At 35.1% G+C, this 21,441-nt stretch overlaps 1 protein-coding gene and 1 non-coding gene across 3 annotated transcripts in view; both read left to right on the forward strand.

The window, feature by feature from the left end:
* The first annotated feature begins 562 nt into the window (after positions 1-562).
* Positions 563-13,854, forward strand: fbxo5 (F-box protein 5). Of its 2 annotated transcripts, XM_087277809.1 has the most exons (7): positions 616-733; positions 3,315-3,581; positions 6,575-6,683; positions 6,752-6,969; positions 9,103-9,193; positions 10,792-10,968; positions 13,240-13,854. In XM_087277809.1, exons 4-7 carry the CDS (start codon positions 6,866-6,868, stop codon positions 13,489-13,491), a joined length of 624 nt encoding a protein of 207 aa, XP_087133935.1. In that variant the 5' UTR covers positions 616-733; positions 3,315-3,581; positions 6,575-6,683; positions 6,752-6,865; the 3' UTR covers positions 13,492-13,854.
* Positions 13,855-19,067: 5,213 nt separating this feature from the next.
* Positions 19,068-21,441, forward strand: part of LOC147834319 (uncharacterized) — a 42,512-nt gene continuing 40,138 nt past the window's right edge. Inside the window, exon 1 of the transcript XR_015506490.1 lies at positions 19,068-19,208. This is a non-coding gene — a transcript (uncharacterized LOC147834319). The remainder of the gene's footprint in view (positions 19,209-21,441) is intronic.

Below are 21,441 nucleotides of genomic sequence, written 5' to 3' on the forward strand. Positions count from 1 at the left end.
GCGGTTCATTCCACTGTGGTGACTTAGGGACTTAGCCGAAAAGAAAATGAACGAATGAATGATTTTAATACTGTCAGTAAATGTTTAAACTAACTTAGCTGATGCTAATAACTTAATTAAAATTAATATACACTGTATGAGTGTTTTTAATTTAGTTCATGTGAACTGATGTTTACAAAGCTTAATGTGAGGGGTTATTAAAATATTGTAGAGATGAAAATAACTAACAATTATTACATAACTACGTTTTTATCTCTTCAAAACCTGAAAACCACACACACATCCATGATTCCCTAATATTACCAGTTTTTTTTTTCTGTGACATGCACATTATACACACACACGCTTGATTAAACTAAAAACAATGCACATTTAAAGTCCACATTATCGATTTATTTCAAAAAGGGCGCTTTTTTCCCTGAAGCGCTTCTTTCATTGGGTGGCGCTCTTTATGGGCGATGACGTTACGCTTGTATCTGCGTCATGACGTCACATCTGTATTCCGCCAAACGCGTTCATTGGCCGTGAGACCTTTAAAGGTATCTTGGAGCGCTCTGATTGGTCGGCGCGATTTGTCGCCAAATTCAAATCCATTAGCAGTGGCGCTTTTTCCTCAAACTCACAAACCATTGTGTTGCCGCTTAAATGCTTGCGCTACCACTGCAATAGCGACAAGGGCGCGTTTATACGGACATATGAGGACGACGTAAATATTCATTTTAACTTTTTAGAGGTAAGATACTAACGTTTTCCTGTCATATACACGTATTTCCGTTAAAATTAAGACGTTTAAGAGGCTTTTAAATCAGTAGATACTAGATGTTCTGTCATGTTTGCGTTTCCCTTTTAAGTTATAAGCTCAGTTTTAGGTGTAGAGTTGCGTTTTTGTTCAATATTAGTCAACTATTTTTTATCTAGAACGTATTTTATGTGTATAAACATATTTTGTAGAGTATGCTAAAGCTAATATGTGCCCTTAGTAGTGTACATCATGAGTTGTAGCCACGTCAGGAATGCAAGCATTAGGCGCGCAAAATGCAAAACGCACATAAATTGCGTTCAAATAAAAACTGCACTTCTTTAACTTTTAAGCACACTTAATATTAAGCATATGTATATATTTTAACATGCATATATAATCACAATGTCTTAAAATGTGAGGTCAAACTAATGTGCTCCGATTGGAACATAAAAATGTGGAGTAAGTTAACATTTATTACGTAATACAGTTCTTAATATGTATTATTTTACTATGTTTATGTGTTAGACTCATAACACATCATTATAATCAGTAATGTGTATGTATTTTAACATGCATGTATAACTGGTGTAGCTATAAATGAGAAGTCAGGCTAATGTGCTTGGTTTTAAGCATAAAAAAGTGGATTGAGTAACATTTATTACGTAATATAGTTCTTAATATGCATTTAATGTGTATTATGTATTAGACCCATAACACATTACAATAAGCCCTTTATTGTTATATGTTTAATGTTATAGTACTTTATTAATATATTAATTTATTTCAGTAATGTATTAATGTATCAGAAATAAACATTTGTTCATCGGTTTCTCTTGTCTTGTGTTTTGCTGTAATGGCATTATATTGTTTATTTTCAGTAGTTGTATGCTGTAAAAATGTGTAACCAGTTTTTTTTGATCCAACACTCTTTAAAATGTAGTTTGCTGTAAAATAAAATTTGTATATGCATATTTATCAATTTCTTATATTCTGTACTTTGCTGTAAAATTGACATAACTATATCTTACTATATATATTTGATCTATATAGACCAATAGATGCAGATTCAACCATTTACCTGGCACACTTAAACATCATATTTCTCATATTCTGTAGTTTGCTGTAAAATTATGACATAACCAGATTTAACCACATATATTTGATCTATATAGACCTATAGATGCAGATTTAACCATTGGTTAAACACACTATATCATATGTATAACCAAATCTAACCATATATATTTGATTTTTATAGACCTGTAGATGCAGATTCAACAATTTATCCAACACTTAAGTACCATATATTCATCATCTGTAGTTTGTTGTAAAATTATGACGTATAAATCTAACCATATGTATTTGATCTGTAGATGCAGACTAATAAAAGGCTATATTCCCAACAGATGGCAAACAGAATGGGATCAGTGCCCGGATAATAAACTTTTTGAAATTTAGCCAGAAATAGGAAGAAAATATAATATATAATTTATTTTTTAAGTAACGACATGATGAGATTGCTTATACAAGATGCTGCATTGGACACAAGACTCACACATGAACATTTACTCAAAGGAGGAGAGCCCCCAAATTTTCTATATTTCAACAGAAACCAAACCAAATATTCTTGTGGAATGCCCCATTTTTAATGTTATCAGACAACAATTTTTATCTGGAGAGACTTTAAATGAAATATTTTTTAAATGTGAATCCATTTAAAATTTTTATTACAAGGAAACCTTAAACTGTTTTAGATTTTTTTTTTATCTTATTATGATTATTATTATTAATTTATTTTACCTTTTTTATTTATTGCTGTTGATGATTTTTAATTGTTAGAATATTTTTATAACTATAGAAAATCGGTATTTATAACATATGGTAAACTTAATCTGTTTTTTTTTTTTTTTTTTTTTTTTTGCCATGACATAGCAATAGAAGCTGAAATGACAATAAAATTAAAACTCTTTAACGTCAAATTATTTTTTTCCTCGCTAGGTTCAACGCTAAGAATTGTTTCTACTTGTCCGATCGGGCCAATGGTTCAGATTTTTACTTGCCCTGCCAAATTTTCCACTGGCCCCACCAAAAAATTTGTAATTTAATAGCTATTTTATAGCCACATGTTTTAAATAGTGTGTCAAATAATGTCTATAATTATTTAAATGTTGAAAATGAGCAAAATGATGTGTTAACAAAACAAAAAGAGCAGTAGGATGATCTTTATATATGATCTATATATATATATATATATATATATATATATATATATATATATATATATATATATATATATATATATATATATATATATATATATATATATATATGTGTGTCTATATATATATATATATATATATATATATATATATATATATATATATATATATATATATATATATATATATATATATATATATATATAGACCTATATATGCATGTGTAACCATTTTTCTAACACGCTTAAAGGTCATATTTCTTATTTTCAGTACTTTGCTGTAAAATAATGTATGCACAATTAACCATTTATCCAACACGCATCAACATGTCTTATTTCATTACTCTCTTCTAGTTTGCTGGTGTCCAAATTCTCCTCAATATGAAGTGTCCAAACTACACTGAGGATTCCACGGTTTTATGCCACATGGAGAAGACTGAAACAGACCTGGGTGAGGTGAAGGGCCATAAGGTTTCGCCACGAAAAACAGGAGCCCTCCCCCTGCGCTCCCCCGCAGCCACCAATGTCTCCACACCTCTGGAGAGCCGAAGCAAAGGCCCCCATAATAAAGAAAACTACCAGAACAAGAGACATTCACTGGATATGGCATCAGATGATGAGGTGAAACGACAATCATTTTTAGCCGTGTGTACATGTGGGACGCGTGTTAAATCTTTATATTCTGCACTATTTGTGTGTGTTTGTTTTGGTGGTGTAAAAAGACAGAATTTATATGATGACATGGGTATGACCTAGGCTGCGTTGCACTCCACTTTTAGAAATGCACTTGTGAACTTCTCCATTTTTTTCCCTAGAGGGAGTCCTGTCACCATTTTGAAGTGTTCCATTTTATCAAGTGAACAAGGGAAGCATGCATAGGCATACCCTCAATTTTGACTGAGGGAGTGAGTCGGCTTCATATGTCCATTCTATCACCTGTATCTCCCATAATGCAATGCGATAGTGATGTCACGACCGAGTAGTTCCCAAGTGCTCAAGGGTTTAGAGCACTTGATTTAAACCCATTCACATGTTCCAAATTCTAATTTTATTCATCAAATATCCATTAAAATGCTTGCACAACCACTCATGACCTTAAAAATTATAACAATCAGAATTTTAATTGTGGATAAATAGAAGTTATGCAATAGCAAATATAAGGGTTAAGGACTTCAGATATCGAGTGTATGGCTGTATGAAACGGTATAAAAATATAAAAGAGCTATCTTTTATATCTAAAATATAAAAGGGCTGTTCAGTAGTGCTGTATTTCTCAACCATGTGCCTGAAGGCCCACCAGCTCTGCACATTTTCCATGTCTCCACAACCAAACATGCCTGATTCTGATCATTAGCAGAGACTGAAAAACCTGTTAATGGGTGACACAAATGAGACCTCCAAAACAGGGTGTCGGTGGTCCTCCAGGATCGTGGTTGAGAAACACTGCAGTATTAAACACTTGCGTAACTATCAATGATGTACATCGGAGAAGAAAAAATGGGTGGGTGGGGGAATAGTTAACAAGTGAAGTGCGTTTAAAAAAATTTGACTGGAATTTTGGTCTTTGTTGTCCTCCAAGTTGGTTTACAAGGACATGTCTTCATAATTCAAAATGCTTAAATCAGGGGTGTCCAAACTTGATTCTGGAGGGCCGGTGTCCTTCTGATTTTAGCTCCAACTTGTTTCAACGCACCTGCAAGGAAGTTTCTAGTATAACTAGTAAGAGATTGATTAGCTGGTTCAGGTGTGTTTGAGGGTTGGAGCAAAACTTTTCAGGACACTAGGACCGAGTTTGGTTACCCATGGCTTAAATCACAGGTGTCAAACTCAGTTCCAAAAGGGCCGCAGCTCTGCACAGTTTAGTTCCAACCCTAATTAAACACACCTGATCAAACTATTTGAGTCCTTCAGGCTTATTTGAAACCTACAGGTAAGTGTGTTGGAGCAGGGTTGGAACTAAACTGTGCAGGGCTTCGGCCCTTCAGGAATTGAGTTTGACACCCCTGCCTTAAATCATACTTAAAGTCTTTTCACATACAAAAATATGCCACCTGTTTCCTGTGAGGGTTGGGTTTTGGTAGAGTAAGGCCATATAATAGATTTTTTTTTATGTATAAAATACATTAAGCCTATAGACTAGATGGTCCTCATAAACTACCAATATCAGTGTCTTTCGTATTCATCTATTTATGTATAGACTAAATTTGAATGCACGTCATATTTTGCCTGCACCCTAAACATAGCTAGAGCTGTGCAATTTGACTATATATATCGTATGGACAAATTAAGTATATATTTTCTTATTGTACTTTTGTTTATTCTGTAACAAAATATATTGTTTATAGTATCAAGTTGCATAATTTTATGAGCGCAATATTACATACCATTACATGGATGAAGACATAAATGACAGCATCATGAAAGTACATTTTGAAAGTACAAGTTAGAAATGTTTAAATATGAATGCGTTTCTGACTATATAATTTTAAATTGTAAAAAAAGAGTTTTATTTATTTTCGCATGTGGTCAGTGTGTGTGTGTATTCATTGTTGCTCTTATAGTTGTGTAAATTGCTTCCTTGTCCTCATTTGTAAGTCGCTTTGGATAAAAGCGTCTGCTAAATGACTAAATGTAAATATATAAACTTTATTGAATTTAATTTACAGATATGGTTATACAGCATCGTGAGTTTCAACTTTGAAAGTATAACTGGTGGATATGCAATCATTATCAATGATCATTATTTTCCACATTGAACAATAACGATATGTATTTCGATATAAATATATAATTATAAATATATATATATATTTATAATTAGGTTTTGGAGTGTAATATATATTTATTTACTAATTAATTTATTATAAATAAATCAAATATTTGCCCTTAAGTTATAAATGGTTAGAAGTGAGTAAATTGTGTTTATGTATATATAAACTAATTTGATAAATTTGCAGAAATTTACTATGTGGTTAAAGTCAGAATTATTAGCCCTCCTGAATTATTACCCCCTGTTTGTTTTTGTTTTTTCTCAAGTTCTGTTTAACGGAGAGATTTTTTTTTTCCAACGCATTTCTAAACATAATTGTTTTAATAACTTATTTCTAATAATAACTGATTTATTTTATCTTCATCATGATGACAGTAAATAATATTTGACTGGATATTTTTCAAGACACTTCTATACAGCTTAAAGTGACATTTAAAGGCTTAACTGGGTTAATTAGGTTAACAAGGCAAGTTGTTGTATAATGATGTTTTGTTCTGTAGAATATCTAAAAAATAGCTTAAAGGGGCTAATAATTTTGTCCTTTTAAAATGCTGTTAAAAAATTAAAAACTGATTTTATTCTCGCTGAAATAAAACAAAACACTTTCTTTAGAAGAAAAAATATTATCAGACATGCTGTGAAAATTTTCTTGCTCTGTTAAACATCATTTGGGAAATATTTAAAAAATAAAATAAAATTCAAAGGGGGGGGCTAATAATTCTGACTTCATCTGTTGATAGTGTTATGTTAATGTAAGATTTATCATCACGCAGTGCTAATCCTGCACACATGTGGATTTTTGATGTGGCAATAAAAGTGAATGTATTTATTTTGTTTTCATTAGGTGATCTTCAGTGGCAGCGGCCTGACCGAAGACAGCGGTTACCTTTCCCTCCATAACAGCCAGGTGGACGTGGACGGACTGGACTCATTAGAGAGGAGTGAAGAGAATTGTGTGTCCTCTCAATCCTTGGACGTTGAGTGTCATTCTGGACCCTGTTTACCTGTGCTGAACTTCCAGGAGGAGGCCTGCCGAGAGCTGCAGAGGAGCTACAAGAAGAACCGAAGCTACGATTGGACCGTCGTCGATAAAGTGGCGGAGAATTTTGGGTTGCATAATGTGATTGGTGGAAAAATGGGACGGCAGTTCGTGGATATCCTCTGCAAGCTGATGAGGAAGGACATGAGGCACATTCTTGCCAGGATTTTGGGCCTGCTGGGAGATTGTGACTTGATAAGGTACGCTCCATTTTTATATTATTGTATTTTTCTTGTATAAATGTTTTTACTGCTATTGCTGACATTGCATTACATTAAAATACAGTTCAAGTCATAATTAGCCCTCCTGTATATTTTTCCTCTATATTTTTATATATTTTTTCAACACATTTCTAAAGATAATAGTTTTAATAACTCATTTCTAATAACTGATTTATTTTATCTTTGATATGATGACGGTACATAATATTTGACCATAGATATATACACTAGATATCGCATAGGGACCCTGAGCATGCGTCAATAGGCCGCCATATTGGTACAGTGCTCCCAGGACAAGTGTCATTCAACCGCACTAGACAAGACAGAGTTATTACGTGAAGATGCGGGACTTTAGCGCTGTCTACGGGTGTAGTAACAAGCAAACAAGGAAAACAAAGCACAAAGGCAGAACATTTCATAGGTAAGGTTTAGTTTTTTACGTTTTTGTATGTTCTGAACTTTTGTGCTAATCAGGTAACGTTATTGATGATAATACAGTCACTTACTGCATTCATCATAAGGCAAAGCAGCTCCAACTCGCACTAAATACTCGGCTTATGCTAGTTTTGTTGAATAAAATCAGCAAGCAATGCCAAAGAAATATGACAACGAGATGCTGCGCTGCCAGAAACTTGAATTATTGTCGGCTAGTGAACGAGTCGTTCAAAACGGAGATTAATTCACAAACGATTCGCTCAGTATGAGAAGTGAAAGCAGGAGAGGAGGTGTGTTTCAGGACATGATTAGATCAAATTTAACAGGGAGGGTGGATAGTACATTTCTGTACACACAAACACAAGCTTTTTGTCAGGAATGCCAGTGCGATCACTGATCCATCAATGTAGAAAAGTGATGTAAAATGAAAATTTTCGTAATTAAAAAAAAAAAAAAAAAGGTCATAGATATATGTGTATATCTCTGGCTTTGGATGGCCACAGTCCTCCACTGTACCTTGGTCCTGCATTCATTTCAAAGGAGCGCTACCCTGTTTCAAAATGGCGGCATCTAATGTATACATCTATGATATTTGACTAGATATTTTTTAAAATGCTAGTAGTCCGCTTAAAGTGACATTTAAAGGCTTAACTAGGGTAATTGGGCAAGTTAAGGTAATTAAGCAAGTGTTTCCTCTAGGATTTTTTTCCAGCTGTGGTAGCAGGCCTTTTACACAGATCTTCAAATTAAATCACTTTTATTGTCACATAGCGTGTGTTATAATAAGTGAAAAGCTTAGGCGCTGGCTCTAGACCACAGGTGTCAAACTCAGTTCCAAAAGGGCCGCAGCTCTGCACAGTTTAGTTTCAACCCTAATTAAACACACTTGATCAAACTAATTGAGTCCTTCAGGCTTGTTTGAAACCTACAGGTAAGTGTGTTGGAGCAGGGTTGGAACTAAACTGTGCAGGGCTTCGGCCCTCCAGGAATTAAGTTTGACACCCCTGCTCTAGACAGTACAATATACAGAGTGCAAATACAATTACAGTGCAAATAAAATGACAGTATAAATACAACGACAGTGCAAAATACAACAGCATACTTCCAAAAGAAAAATAAACTGATATGTGCAATGAATGGGTGTCCACATAGTTGTTGTACTAGACAGTATTGTTTCAAGTATGGATTGGTTAAAGTGCAGTGCATGCTACATATTGATGGTGTGCAGTGAGGGTATGGAAGAGTCTGTGTGGGGTCTGTTAAGTGAAGTTTTTTCCAACTACCTCTGTTGTATTGTGATGACAAATGTCGTGAGCGTAGTATTACAAGTCGAGATTGCATTCATGTAATACAAGCGCGGCTTGACATTAACTTTTTTTGATCACCTGCCACTGTGGCTATATTGACTTTTTAAAATGGTTTTTAAAAAAAAAATTAAAACGTCTTTTATTCTAGCTAAAATAAAACAAATCAGACTTTCTCCGGAAGGAAAAATATTATAGGAAATACTGTGAAAAATTCTTTGCTCTGTTAAACATCATTAATGAAATTTTAGAAAAAGAGAAATTCACAGGAAGGCAAATAATTTTGACTACAACTCCTGTATGATATGTGTTTTCCTGTGAATGAAGCAAATCACACCCGTTTATTTATTTATTTGTTTATGATCTATTACAGCTGTACTAAAGTGAGCCGGACGTGGAGGAAAATAATTTGTCAGGATCAGTTGGCTCTTCAGCGCTGGAAAAAAGCAGAAAAAACACGCAGGGTAAGAATGGATGAACGTAACCCACACATTGATTCACTTCTGTGACACTTGCTGAAGGGATAGTTCACCCAAAAAAAAAAGAAAATTCTGTCATCTTACTCCTCCTCCACTCATTCTAAAGCCTGGTTTATACTTCTGCGTAAAGTGACCGGCGCAACTCACGGCGCAGGCAACGCGCGTGGCTGTGCATTTATACTTCTGCGCGCTGTCTCCGTTGGTCTGCATTAACACTTCCGAAACGCTAGTGGGCAGTGAGGTGTAAATGTTCCTCTGTGTCGAGTTTCTTCGCTTCTGTTTTGCTATTCTGAACACTTCCTGGATGTACAAGTGACTCAAACTCGCTCATTTTGAGGCAGGACGTACAACAACTTTAACCATGAGGTAAACACAGAACAAAACTTTCCATCCGGAGCTCCTTCACGGGACTCCACACTTGTAAACAATCGCTCGCGCCATTCGTGCGGCTCTCGGTCCCGCCCAGACTCGTCGGCGCTAGCAAGCCAACCAATCACAGAGCTTGCGCTACGCGTTGTTGCGACGTGTAGTTACAATTTTTGAGAGGTGCACGTCAGTGACGGCCACGGCGATGGGCTATGCGTCAGCGCCGTAGCATACGCCGGTGTTTGACGCAGAAGTATAAATCAGCCTTAAACCTGTTAGAGTAGCTTCTGTTGCATATACTAATATATTTTTGGGGGGGTGAAACACTCATTAAATGTATACATTTTAACATGTGTGTGTTTGTATAACCAGTTGGTCTTAAAATGAGAGGTCAGGCTAATGTTTCGATTTGAGCACAAGCGTCTGCTGGGTGAGACGCTAGTGTGGACGCGGATCGTTTTCATTCTAAAACATTTAAAACAAACTCACTAGTGTAAACAGGGCCTGAAAAGGCCTGTAATGAGTGTGACAGACAAAGGAGACATCCAAAACATGCAGTGCTGATGGTCTTCCAGGAATGTGCTGGAGAAAACACTGGTATAGGGTATTATCATGATATTAACCTACGCTAAAAAAAAAAGGTTATTATAGCAATTGTAATAATCCCAAATATGTGGTATTGTGTGTAAATACTTTAAGAGAAAATTAATGCTTTTATCAAATTAAATGAAGGCATAATAAAATATAATAGCAACTTTTAAAATCTCATTAGCAAACGTTTTTATAACAATAAAATCTAAATATTATTATTATTATTATTACTACTATTTAAGGCTAATAAACCTTTCTGTAGTTGTCAGACTAACATGAAATGTAATATTTGTAAATTAATCACCTATAAAGTCGTCAAGAATTAAACACTATGTGGGCTGGTCTGAAAAAATTATATCACAAATCCTGATCAAATTTGTCAAATAACAATAAGCTCTGGACTTTTTTTTTTTATATACTTCATAAGGATCTAAGAACCAATCACACAGTAGAAATGTGCAACAATGGGAATCTAGAAGTGTGTTAATTATTAGAGATTGGTCAGATATTCCTGGATATTTGTAGCTCAAAACATCCATTTAGCTCCTTTTCGTTGTTTCCGGATCGTCCTTCATCATTGTGGTTTAGCTGTTTGAGTTCTGATGGTGTTTGTCTCTTGGTTTCAGGACTCGGGCCGGTCTATGGGATCTTTATCTCGAGACTTCACCTTGGACAGGGTGGTGTTCTCCTGCATGCAGACCGTTTCCTCTCCACCCGCTCACAAGGCTGTTAAGAAGCCGCCATGCCATATGGGTGGAGCGCAAAATGCGACTAAATCAAGCCGGTTTCAACAGTATGTAGAGGTAAGGGGAACACAAACTAAACCAAACACCTTATGGTGCCTTTACACAGTTTGTATTTTCAGTTACTACCAAAGTACTGGTTATCTTATTTATTACATTTATAAACTGCAAAACACTTTACTTAAGGTTTTTTAGGGGGGTTTCTAGTCCAAATAGCTAAATCAGGTCAAGAAGCATTTTTAAGACCAGTACAATAAATGTTTTATACTAATATTAAGTCAAATCTAAGTGAGCTTTACCTTAAAACAAGGTAAATAATCTGCCAGTGGGTTAAGAAAAATTATCTGGCAACATTATTTTACTTGTTTGTGTTTCAAGTTACTAACAACTAGTGTGTTTTTGTACATTTATACACTGAAAGTTATTGTTTTGTTTGGTTTCTAGTCTAAATATCTCAATTTTAAGTCATGAAGCAATTATTTTAGACAAGTAAATTAAATATTGCTTTTGTTTTCAGAAATATTGAATCAAGTTTTAGTGAGTTTGACCATAAATCAAGCTAAATAATCTCCCTGAAGGAAAGTCTTGCAAGATTGATATGTTCTTATTTCCATTGCATGGATATTTTCCTTTATAAATGGCATGCAAGTTGGTATAAATAGGTTTTAACTTGGTAAACTTTGTAGATGCCCTGTATCAAGCAGGGTGTCTGCAGAGTCCTAAAAAGAATTAAAAGATGATAAATTAATATAGAGATATTTAAGGCCCTTTAAAGCTATTATGCAAGGTATTCATTTATATGATTTTTGATTATGCAATTTATGATTCTATGCTAAAGCTTGCATGAATTAAACCTGCAACTATCAGGATGCTGTGAGGTTTTAAAATCAGTAAAATCCTGCTAGATTGGACATCATGCTGCTTTGTTTACTGCAGTAATCAAGGCAACACCATTATTTCTGCAGTTCCACAGGCATCAACCTCCTGAGTTGGCTAGATTTAATAGATTTTTATTCAATATATGAATAATAGTTTTGGATTAATTTCTTACAGTATATTTACTAAATATTAATGCATTTTAAAATCTCGCCAGTGTTTCTGGTTCAAAAGTGGTTATAAGGTCTTAAAATGTATTGAATTTTTACTCTGAGGCCCGTATATACTCTGTCAAGGTTATTTTGGTAAACTAAAGCCTGTTTCACACCGCAAGCGTGAGCAGCACGTGTTTTTTGGCGTCCATGTTAACAGATTAAAGCTTTCATACAGCACACAGAAGCAATGAAGCAGCAGTGCTGCGATGGTTTCGGTGCTGGGTGTATTTTTGCTGCTCACACTCAAAGTGACTGTGTTAATAATGACCTAAAACACATTGAAAGACAGTTAAAAAGCAGCGATTTTACTCAAATGCATAGATAATATCCAAAGATTTTTATATATTTAATCAAATGAACTTAAATGGTTCAAATTGGCAACATATTTATTTGGGCCCGAACTACAAAACCAAATTTAAAAGACTGTTGATTTAAGTTTTGTTTAGTTAGTTGCACTCTAGTTTGATCATGTAAAAAAATCATTATAACTATATTGTAAATCTATGTAGGCCTACATCATCCCGACAATCAAAAACAAAATGACATGATATCACACGCGATTTGTCTTTTGACCGAGTGTACCTGAAAAGACATGAATGACTTTAGGAAAGTTCTTCGGGATCTTTGTAATTGTAAAATAAAGACTTTCAAGTTAAGGAAACAGCACAGGATGACGTTGCCGCAGGCCTTGGTTCAGATGAAAAGTGTAAAGAATGTATTTATAGATAGATGGATGGGTAACTAGATAGAATAGACAGAGATAGATTGATCTGTGCAACAGATCGTTGTGAAAGGCAGAAGCAATGTGCAGGCGTTTGCCCTCCATATGCGCTGCGCACGCTGCTGCAACAAACGAAACTGTTAAACATGTACACTTGTAGTTTTAAGATGATTGACAGACATTGATTTTTACCTGGAGAGACTTTAAATCCTTCCAGGATTGTAGGATCATCAAAAGTAAACCTTAAACTGTTAGATTTCTGTCATTGTTGTTGTTATTTTATATATTCTTATAGATTATTTATTGCTTCTGATTGTACTTTTTTGTTAAAATATTTTCAATAGTTATAGAAATATAGAGAGATTATAAAAAAAAATGAATTATTGTTTTTAAATATAGAAGTTTAATTTATAGAAAAGTTTTCATTATTATTTAATTTATTTATTTTTTGTCATGATATAGCGAGAAATGCTGACATGGCAACAAACTTAACTCTCTCCCTCTCCCTCTCTCTCATAGGCAGCACAGTCTCTGAAACAGCATGAATCCCTGCGGCGCTGCTCCCGCTGCAGTTCTCCGGCACGCTTTGATGCAGTAATGCAGAGGGCCGTTTGCACACGCATCAGCTGCGCCTTTGAGTTTTGCACATTGTGTCAATCTGCTTTCCATGACTCCACTCCGTGCCGAAACACCATCCGGAGTTTTTCCTCCACACAAAAAACACTGGTTGCCGGCTCCGCTCGAAGCAAGAGGAGCATCCGTCGCCTCTGAGCGCCACATAAGAGGAAAAAAAAGCAATGTTACAAGAACTTTAAAAAAAAAACTACCTGTTGGGTTCTTAATCGATTTAAAAGACTTTTAAACATGTGAATATTTTATCTTCCAGAATGTGAAGTGAATTTTGGCCACGTGTGTGGTCACCGCACAGAGTGAGAGAAGGAGAAAAAAAAAAGAAAAGAAAATACAATCCTGTATGCCAAAAGAAAAGACTTGAAGGAGGTCAAACAGCCTCTCAAGGTTTTGTAAATGCTGTTTTATAAGATTTTATAAATGTTTTATCAATGAAATGAAGCATTGCTGTTTGTCTTAATGTAAATATTTAAATGGTTGAATAAAGCCTATGTATATTTTTAATCTTTGGTTCTTTTCTCTATATAATTGAGCTATTTTTAAAGGGACAGTTCACCCAAAAATGAATATTGTGCCAAAAAAAGCATGTTTGAGTTTCTATCTTCTGTCAAACACAACATATTTTGCAGAATGCTGGTTGATGGCACCCATTGACTTCCATTGTAGTTGTTCCTGCTATGGAAGTCAATGAGTGCCAGCAACCAGCAGAAAGAAACTCCTAGATGTTTAAACCACATAACTGAGAGTAAAAGGAAGTCAATACAATTTTTTTTATTTTTTTTATTTTATTTAATAAAGCCTTGATTATTTTTAATCTTTGGTTCTTTTCTCAATATATTTGAGTTTTTTTTTTTTTTTTTTTTTTTTTTTTTTTTAAAGGGATAGTTCACCCCAAAATGATTATTGTGCCAAAAAAAAAACGTCTTGAGTTTCTATCTTCTGTCAAACACAAAAGAAGATAGTTTAAAGGATGCTTGTTGCTGGCACCCATTAACTTCCATTGTAGTTGTTCCTGCTATGAAAGTCAATGGGTGCCAGAAACTAGCAGAAAGAAACTCCTAAATGTTTAAACCACACGACTGACAGTAAATGAAGTAATTTTTAATTTTTAGTTGAATAAAGCCTTGTCTATTTTTAATCTTCATGGCACCCATTGACATCCATAGCAGGAAAAACTACAATGGAAGTCAATGGGTGCCAGCAACTATAGCAGAAAGAAACTCCTAAATGTTTAAACCACATGACGGAGAGTAAATGAAGTGAATTCTATTTTTGGTTTATTAAAGCCTTGTATATTTATAATCTTTGGTTCTTGTCTCGATAATTGAGCTCCTTTAAAAGGGATTGTTCGCCCCAAAATTTTATTGTGCTGGAAAACCATGTTTGAAATTCTCTCTTCTGTTAAACACAAAAGAATACATCTTGATGAATGCTGGTTGCCGGCACCCATTGACTTCCATAGTATCCTTTTTGTTTTTGTTTTTTTTTACCAAGTCAGTGGGGTGCCAACAACAAGCAGAAAGAAACTCCTATATGTTTAAACCACACGACGGAGTGTAAATAAAGTAATTTTTTATTTTTGGTTAAATAAAGCTTTGTATATTTTTAATATTGATGGCACCCATTGACATCCATAGCAGGAAAAACTACAATGGAAGTCAATGGGTGCCAGCAACTATAGCAGAAAAATACTCCTAAATGTTTAAACCACATGACGGAGATTAAGGCCCGGTTTACACTAATGCGTTTTCATTTTAAAATGCGTAAGTTTTGCTACGGTTATGCTATTCATCCACACTACGCCGGAGTTCTCGGGTGCGAGAGGCCGTTTTCATTCTGAGACGCTGCTGCTCCGTCTCAGTGTGGATGAGCAAAAACGGAGACATCTGAAAACGGAGGCGGGACTGCTGAGATTCGCTACCTGATTGGGGCTTTTGTGTCATTGCGTATCCTTCCCTTATTGGTCAAGCCTCTATCACATGACTATAACACATGGCTTTAATGCTACCGGAAGACGGTACTGTAAACAACAACATGGACACAGAAATGGGAGCGTTGTTTGGACTATTATCTGTTTTAGGCGCCATTGTGCAGTTATTCATTTGTTACGTTTAGTAACAACTCAACCTCGTCGTCTGTCCACAAAAACACCTCTCTTGCTTTCTTTGCCATCGCGTTTAATGTTTGAACAGTGTTTGTTGACTAACAATAACCAAATGCCGAGCGAGACGCATGCGTTCTGTTTATACTAGAACGCGCATGCCCAGAGTGCGAGAATGGTCACGTGATATACGTTTTTGGTGGCGTAGTGTGGACGAAGATATGGGCGCTAGGTAAAACGCAAGTGTGGACGCGGATCGTTTTTGATTTAAAACGCTGTTTAAACTCACTAGTGTAAACGGGGCCTAAATGAAGTGATTTCTATGTTTGGTTGAATAAAGCCTTGTTTCAAGAGTTCACACTTAGCTGATGATTTATAAAAGCTTGTTTGGCATGCTGTCCCGGGAGAGAGCCCCGAGCTCAAGGGGTCCTCGAGCTTCCTCCCGTTGGCAGACCGAGAGGGGAGCCTGAGCTCGGTGGATCTCAGAACTCCCCTGCTGCGGTAGCTAAGGGAACACAAGGGATTAGACAAAGCTTGATTGTTATGTATGTTGAATGTCTTTGGATGGTGGGAGGAAACTGGAAAACCCACGCGGACACGGGGAGAACATACAAACTCCTCACAGAAACACCCACCGGTCCTGTGGAACCAGGGCTGGCAGTGTTCTTGCTGTGGGGCTCACAGTGCTAATCACTGGGCCGCCGTGCCGCCCAATCAGAGGTAAAGGAGGAGAATAGGGGAGGAGGGGGGGTTTCTTCCAAACGAAGATAAAGTGAACTGAAAACTGTGGCTCTTTATAGTAGCTTAGGGCTCATATGATTGGAAGATAGCGATTAGCAAATGCGAGACCGGACGTGATAAATCATAAGCACGTGATCCTCTCGAAATTAGTCTATGAATAAACTTTACATATTTTAATCCTTGGTTCTTTTGTCGTCTCGCTATAACTGCCTTTTTAAAAAGGAATAGTTCACCCGAAAATTTAAATTGTCCCAAATAATTGGTTGAGTTTGAACACTAAAGAAGATATTTTTAAGAAGAACTGGTGGCACCTGTTGACTTCCATAGTATCCTTTTCTTACAGTGGAAGTCAATGAGGACCAGCAACCAGCAGAAAGAAACTCATAAATTTTTAAACCACATGACTGAGAGTAAATGAAGTCATTTCTATTTTTGGTTGATCAAAGCCTTAAATATTTTTAATAATAATAATAAAAAAACATGGTTAAGTTTTTTATCTTCTGTCAAACACTAAATATATTTAGACGAATGCTGGTTGCTGGCATCCCTTGATTTCCATATCCTGTTTTTACTATGGAAGTCAATGGGTGCCAGTAACCAGCAGAAAAAAAACTCATAAAGGTTTAAATCCCACATGATGGAGATTATTCATTCATTCATTTTCTTGTCGGCTTAGTCCCTTTATTAATCCGGGGGCGCCACAGCGTAATGAACCGCCAACTTATCCAGCAAGTTTTTATGCAGCGGATGCCCTTCCAGCCGCAACCCATCTCTGGGAAACATTCACACACACACTTATTCACTACGGACTATTTAGCCTACCCAATACACCTGTACCGCATGTCTTTGGACTGTGGAGAAACCGGAGCACCCTGAGGAAACCCAGGCGAACGCAGGGAGAACATGCAAACTCCACACAGAAACGCCAACTGAGCCGAGGCTCGAACCAGCGACCTTCTTGCTGTGAGGCGACGGAGATTAAACAAAGTGATTTCTGTTTTTGGTTAAATAAAGCCTTGAATATTTTTAATCTGGTTCTTTTGTCGTCTCGTTATAACTGACCTTTTGAAAAGTTTTTTAAAGAGATAGTTCACCAAAAAATAATAAAAATATTTGACATGTTTGAGTTTCTATCTTCTGTCGAACACAAAAGAAGATATTTTGAAGAATGCTGATTGAAGGTACCCATTGACTTCCATTGTAGTTGTTCCTGATATTGAAGTCAATGGGTGCCAGCAACCAGCAGAAAGAAACTCCTAAAGCTTTAAATCCCACATGATGGAGATTAAATGAAAGGATTTCTATTGTTGGTTAAATAAAGCCATGAATATTTTAAATCTTTGGTTCTTTTGTCGTCTCGTTATAACTGACCTTTTGAAAAGGAATAGTTCACCTGAAAATGAAAACTGTCCCAAAGACATGTTTGAGTTTCTTTCTTCTGTTGAACACTAAAGACGGTATTTCGAATATTTATTATTTAAGATATTTGAAATATCGATATTTATGTTTCCTTGTCTTACTATGGAAGTCAATGGGTGCCAACAACCAACAGAAAGAAACTCATCAATGTGTAAAGCACATGATGGGGAGTAAATGGAGTAATGTTTTTGGTTGAATAAAGCCTTGTATATTTTTAATCTTTGTTTTTTTTGTCATCTCCTTATAATTGAGCTCCTTTTGGTACATCCAAAAATTTTAATTGTGCCAAAAACATGTTTGAGTTTCTATCTTTTGTTGAACACAAAAGAAGATGGCTGGCACCCAATGACTTCCATTGTTCTTCCATCTATTTGAGGGTGAACTATCCCTTTCAGTCAAACCTGAAAGAGTATTTATTGTAGATAGCTTATTGCATGTTTTATCATCTAAAGTCACATGACTTAAATGTCTGAAGTTCCCTGAGCTCACAAAAGCAGTATTTTTTAAATCCAAAAATAACAAATAAAACTTTTGTGTTTTGATTTAATATTCATAATCTCAGGTTCACGTATTCCCATATTTAAATGATCTTTTAAAAATAATTAGCTAAATATTGTTGAATGTGTGTGCTGCACTAATAAAAACTAAACTTTATTTAGGATTCTTTGATGAACCGAAACAAAAAAGAAAAAACATTCATATTTGAAATAAGAGTCTTTTACGAAACATTTTTATCAGCAGTGAATGCATCCTTGTAGAATAAAAGTAATTATTTCTCACTCACTTAAAGTTTGAAAGGTAGCATGAGTATAGAAAATTGTATAAATACTATGATGTTGAGTGTTTTAGCCATTGTAAATTTGTGTTTCAGTAACTTCAACAGATGCATCTGAATCTCTTCAACATGATGTCATGTTCAGTGTAAAAGAAAGGTGATAGACTACAAATTTTAGTTCACTTTTGTTTTCATATTTCATCAAGTCAAATTTTTATTTTTATTTTATTCTTTATATTATCATGAGCTAATTTTTTTTTATTTCTTAAGCTTATATACACTTGTCTTGGTAAAAGACAAATGTTTTTTATTTGAAAAATAAGATTACTCTGCTGAAAGTATTTTGAAATAGTTTGCCCAAAAATTAACATTTACTTACTGTTTACTCACTCAGGTGGTCCTAAACCTTCATATAGTTTCTTTCTTAAACACTAATTAAAGAAAGCTGGAAACAACTATTGACGTCAAAAGTATTTGTTTATCCTACAATGTTCAACGTAATAAAAGGAACCACCTAAAGGTAAATAGGTAAAATAAGGTAAATCATTTTAGGTGAATATCCCTAAAAGAAAGGTATGATATAATGTAATTAAATTACCTAAAAATGAAAAATAATCCCATAATTTATTTTTTTCAGTGGAAAAGTAGTATAATTAAAGTCGCTGGTCATGTTTCAGGTTAACTGTTAGTTGAGTGACGAAAAAACAAAATGGAGACCAAACGCTGTCCCGTTAAGTTTTCGGCTAGATGGCACCAGAGAGCTTTTCTGTTGACATCCCATCAACCCATATCTATTTTATCAGCATTTTCAGCAGCTAAAACGTAAGTATAAAAGATCAAATGTTAGTCCACTTTGTTTTCTAATACTTTTAGTGCAGTATCCCGTACATTGGTGCTAGCTTCCTAAACCTGGTCATCCCGGAGAGGAGTTTCCCACTGTTTACCAGCCGCTCATTCATCCATTCATTTGTTTGTCTAATGTGATTCACAGACAGAAAACAGAGCTAAACACTGAACACAATTACCTCACTATTGCTGGAATCTGAATTAGCGTCTCTCCCCAGAGAAAACAGCTCATTTATGGCTGAACACGTAAATAATGCGCCCACTTTTCTCATTTTGCTTGCAATTCAACCACGTCTGGACTTATAATGATGAGTACTTTCAGAAAACAAAACACATTTACGGTTAAAAAAAGGCTATGCATTTATAGGCTTATTTATTTATTTATTTATTTATTTATTATTTTCAATTTAAATATTGTGTTGTTTTTTTATGTCAAGCTTGGACAGGTGTTGAAAAATACACCAATGTCCAATGTAATTGTGATGTCCAAATAAGTAAAATCAAAATTGTTTTTCTTACACTGTAAAAAAACAACAACTGGCGAAACAGTGGTTTAGTGATTAGCACTGTCGCCTCACATGCAATAAGGTCTATGGTTCGAGTCTCAGCTGGGCCAGGTAGCATTTCTGTGTGGAGTTCGCTTGTTCTCCCCGTGTTGGCGTGGGATTTCTCCGGGTGCACTAAAGGTGAACTAAAGAACCTAATTGGCTGTATGTGTGTGTGTGTGTGAATGAGTGTGTATATGTGTTTTCCTGTACTGGGTTGCAGCTGGAAGGGCGCATGCTGTGTAAAACTATTCTACGCTGAAATAGCGGTTCATTACGCTGTGGCGACCTCTGAAATAGAGACTAAGCTGAAGGATAATTAATGAAAAAATGAATGTAAAAAACGTTCTGCTTTAAATTTAGTTGAATCAAATGAAACAAGTTATCTCAACTTACATTAATCAAACTGGCTAAAATATTAAGGTAAACTTATTAACATATTAGCTTAAAAACGTGTTGTCATTAGTGTAGTTTCTTAGACTCTTTGAATAGCTGAATTTTTAGTCATCTCATGCTAACAAACGAATATGATTTAAAACGCAGCATGATAAATAAGCTGTATGTCAGCTTACGATATTATTCATTTAATATAATTAAACCTTTCAAAACATCCATATAAAACATCCCTGATTGCTGTGAAATTTTACTATTAGAGCAAATAAACCAAATTGTAGGCAAATAAAAAAAGATGTCAAGGTTTAATTGAAAGATAATAAATATAGATTACACTGCATGCTTGAAACAAAAACACCAATTAACCAAGGATTATATTTATAATTGATTTTGGAGGATTTTTCCCCACATCTCTTACATGAAAATGGGATGTAGATGTATTTTTTTATGAAATCTCAAGGAAATTGAAACCTTTTCTAGTTAAATCTGATACATTTGTACTATTTTGTGATTAAAAACAAATAAGCATCAACTTAAATAAAATATAAAAGTGATTAAACATGGGAAATATTACATTTAAGGCACATTTGTCTTTAGATTAATTTCTAAAATCAGTAACTTAAACCTAAAATATAGCTTGTATAGCTAAATTTAATAATACAATTTTTATTTCAATGTCAATGTCATTTTTAAAGCTTCAGTTTACAAAATTGTATGGCAAGTCAATAAAATATATATTATTAATCTAATTATTTTAAATAAACACTCACCAGCCACTTTATATTAGGTACACCTGTCCTACTGCTTGTTAATGCAAATTTCTTATCAGCCAATCACATGGCAGCAGCACAATGCATTTAGTCATGTAGATATGGTCAAGACCTGTCTGTCTTAAGACCTGGCTGATTTAAGTGACTAAATGATTAAGTGGCATGGTTATTGGTGCCAGAAGGGCTGGTCTGAGTTTTTCAGAATCTGCTGATCTACTAGGATTTACAGAGAATGGTCAGAAAGAAAGAAAATATCCAGTGAGCGGCAGTTCAAATGCCTTGTTAATGCCAGAGGTCAGAGGAGAAAGGCCTGCTTCCAGCTGATAGAAAGGCAACAGTAACTCAAATAACCACTCGTTACAACTGAGGTCTGCAGAAGAGCATCTCTGAACACACAACACATCCAACCTTGAGGCGGATGGGCTACAGCAGCAGAAGACCACACCGGGTTCCGCTCCTGTCAGCTGAGAAAAGGAAACTGAGGCTACAATTCACACAGGC

The sequence above is a fragment of the Danio rerio genome, chromosome 13 (assembly GCF_052040795.2).
Source record: "Danio rerio strain M-AB ecotype USA chromosome 13, GRCz13ab, whole genome shotgun sequence".
Lineage (NCBI taxonomy): Eukaryota > Metazoa > Chordata > Actinopteri > Cypriniformes > Danionidae > Danio > Danio rerio.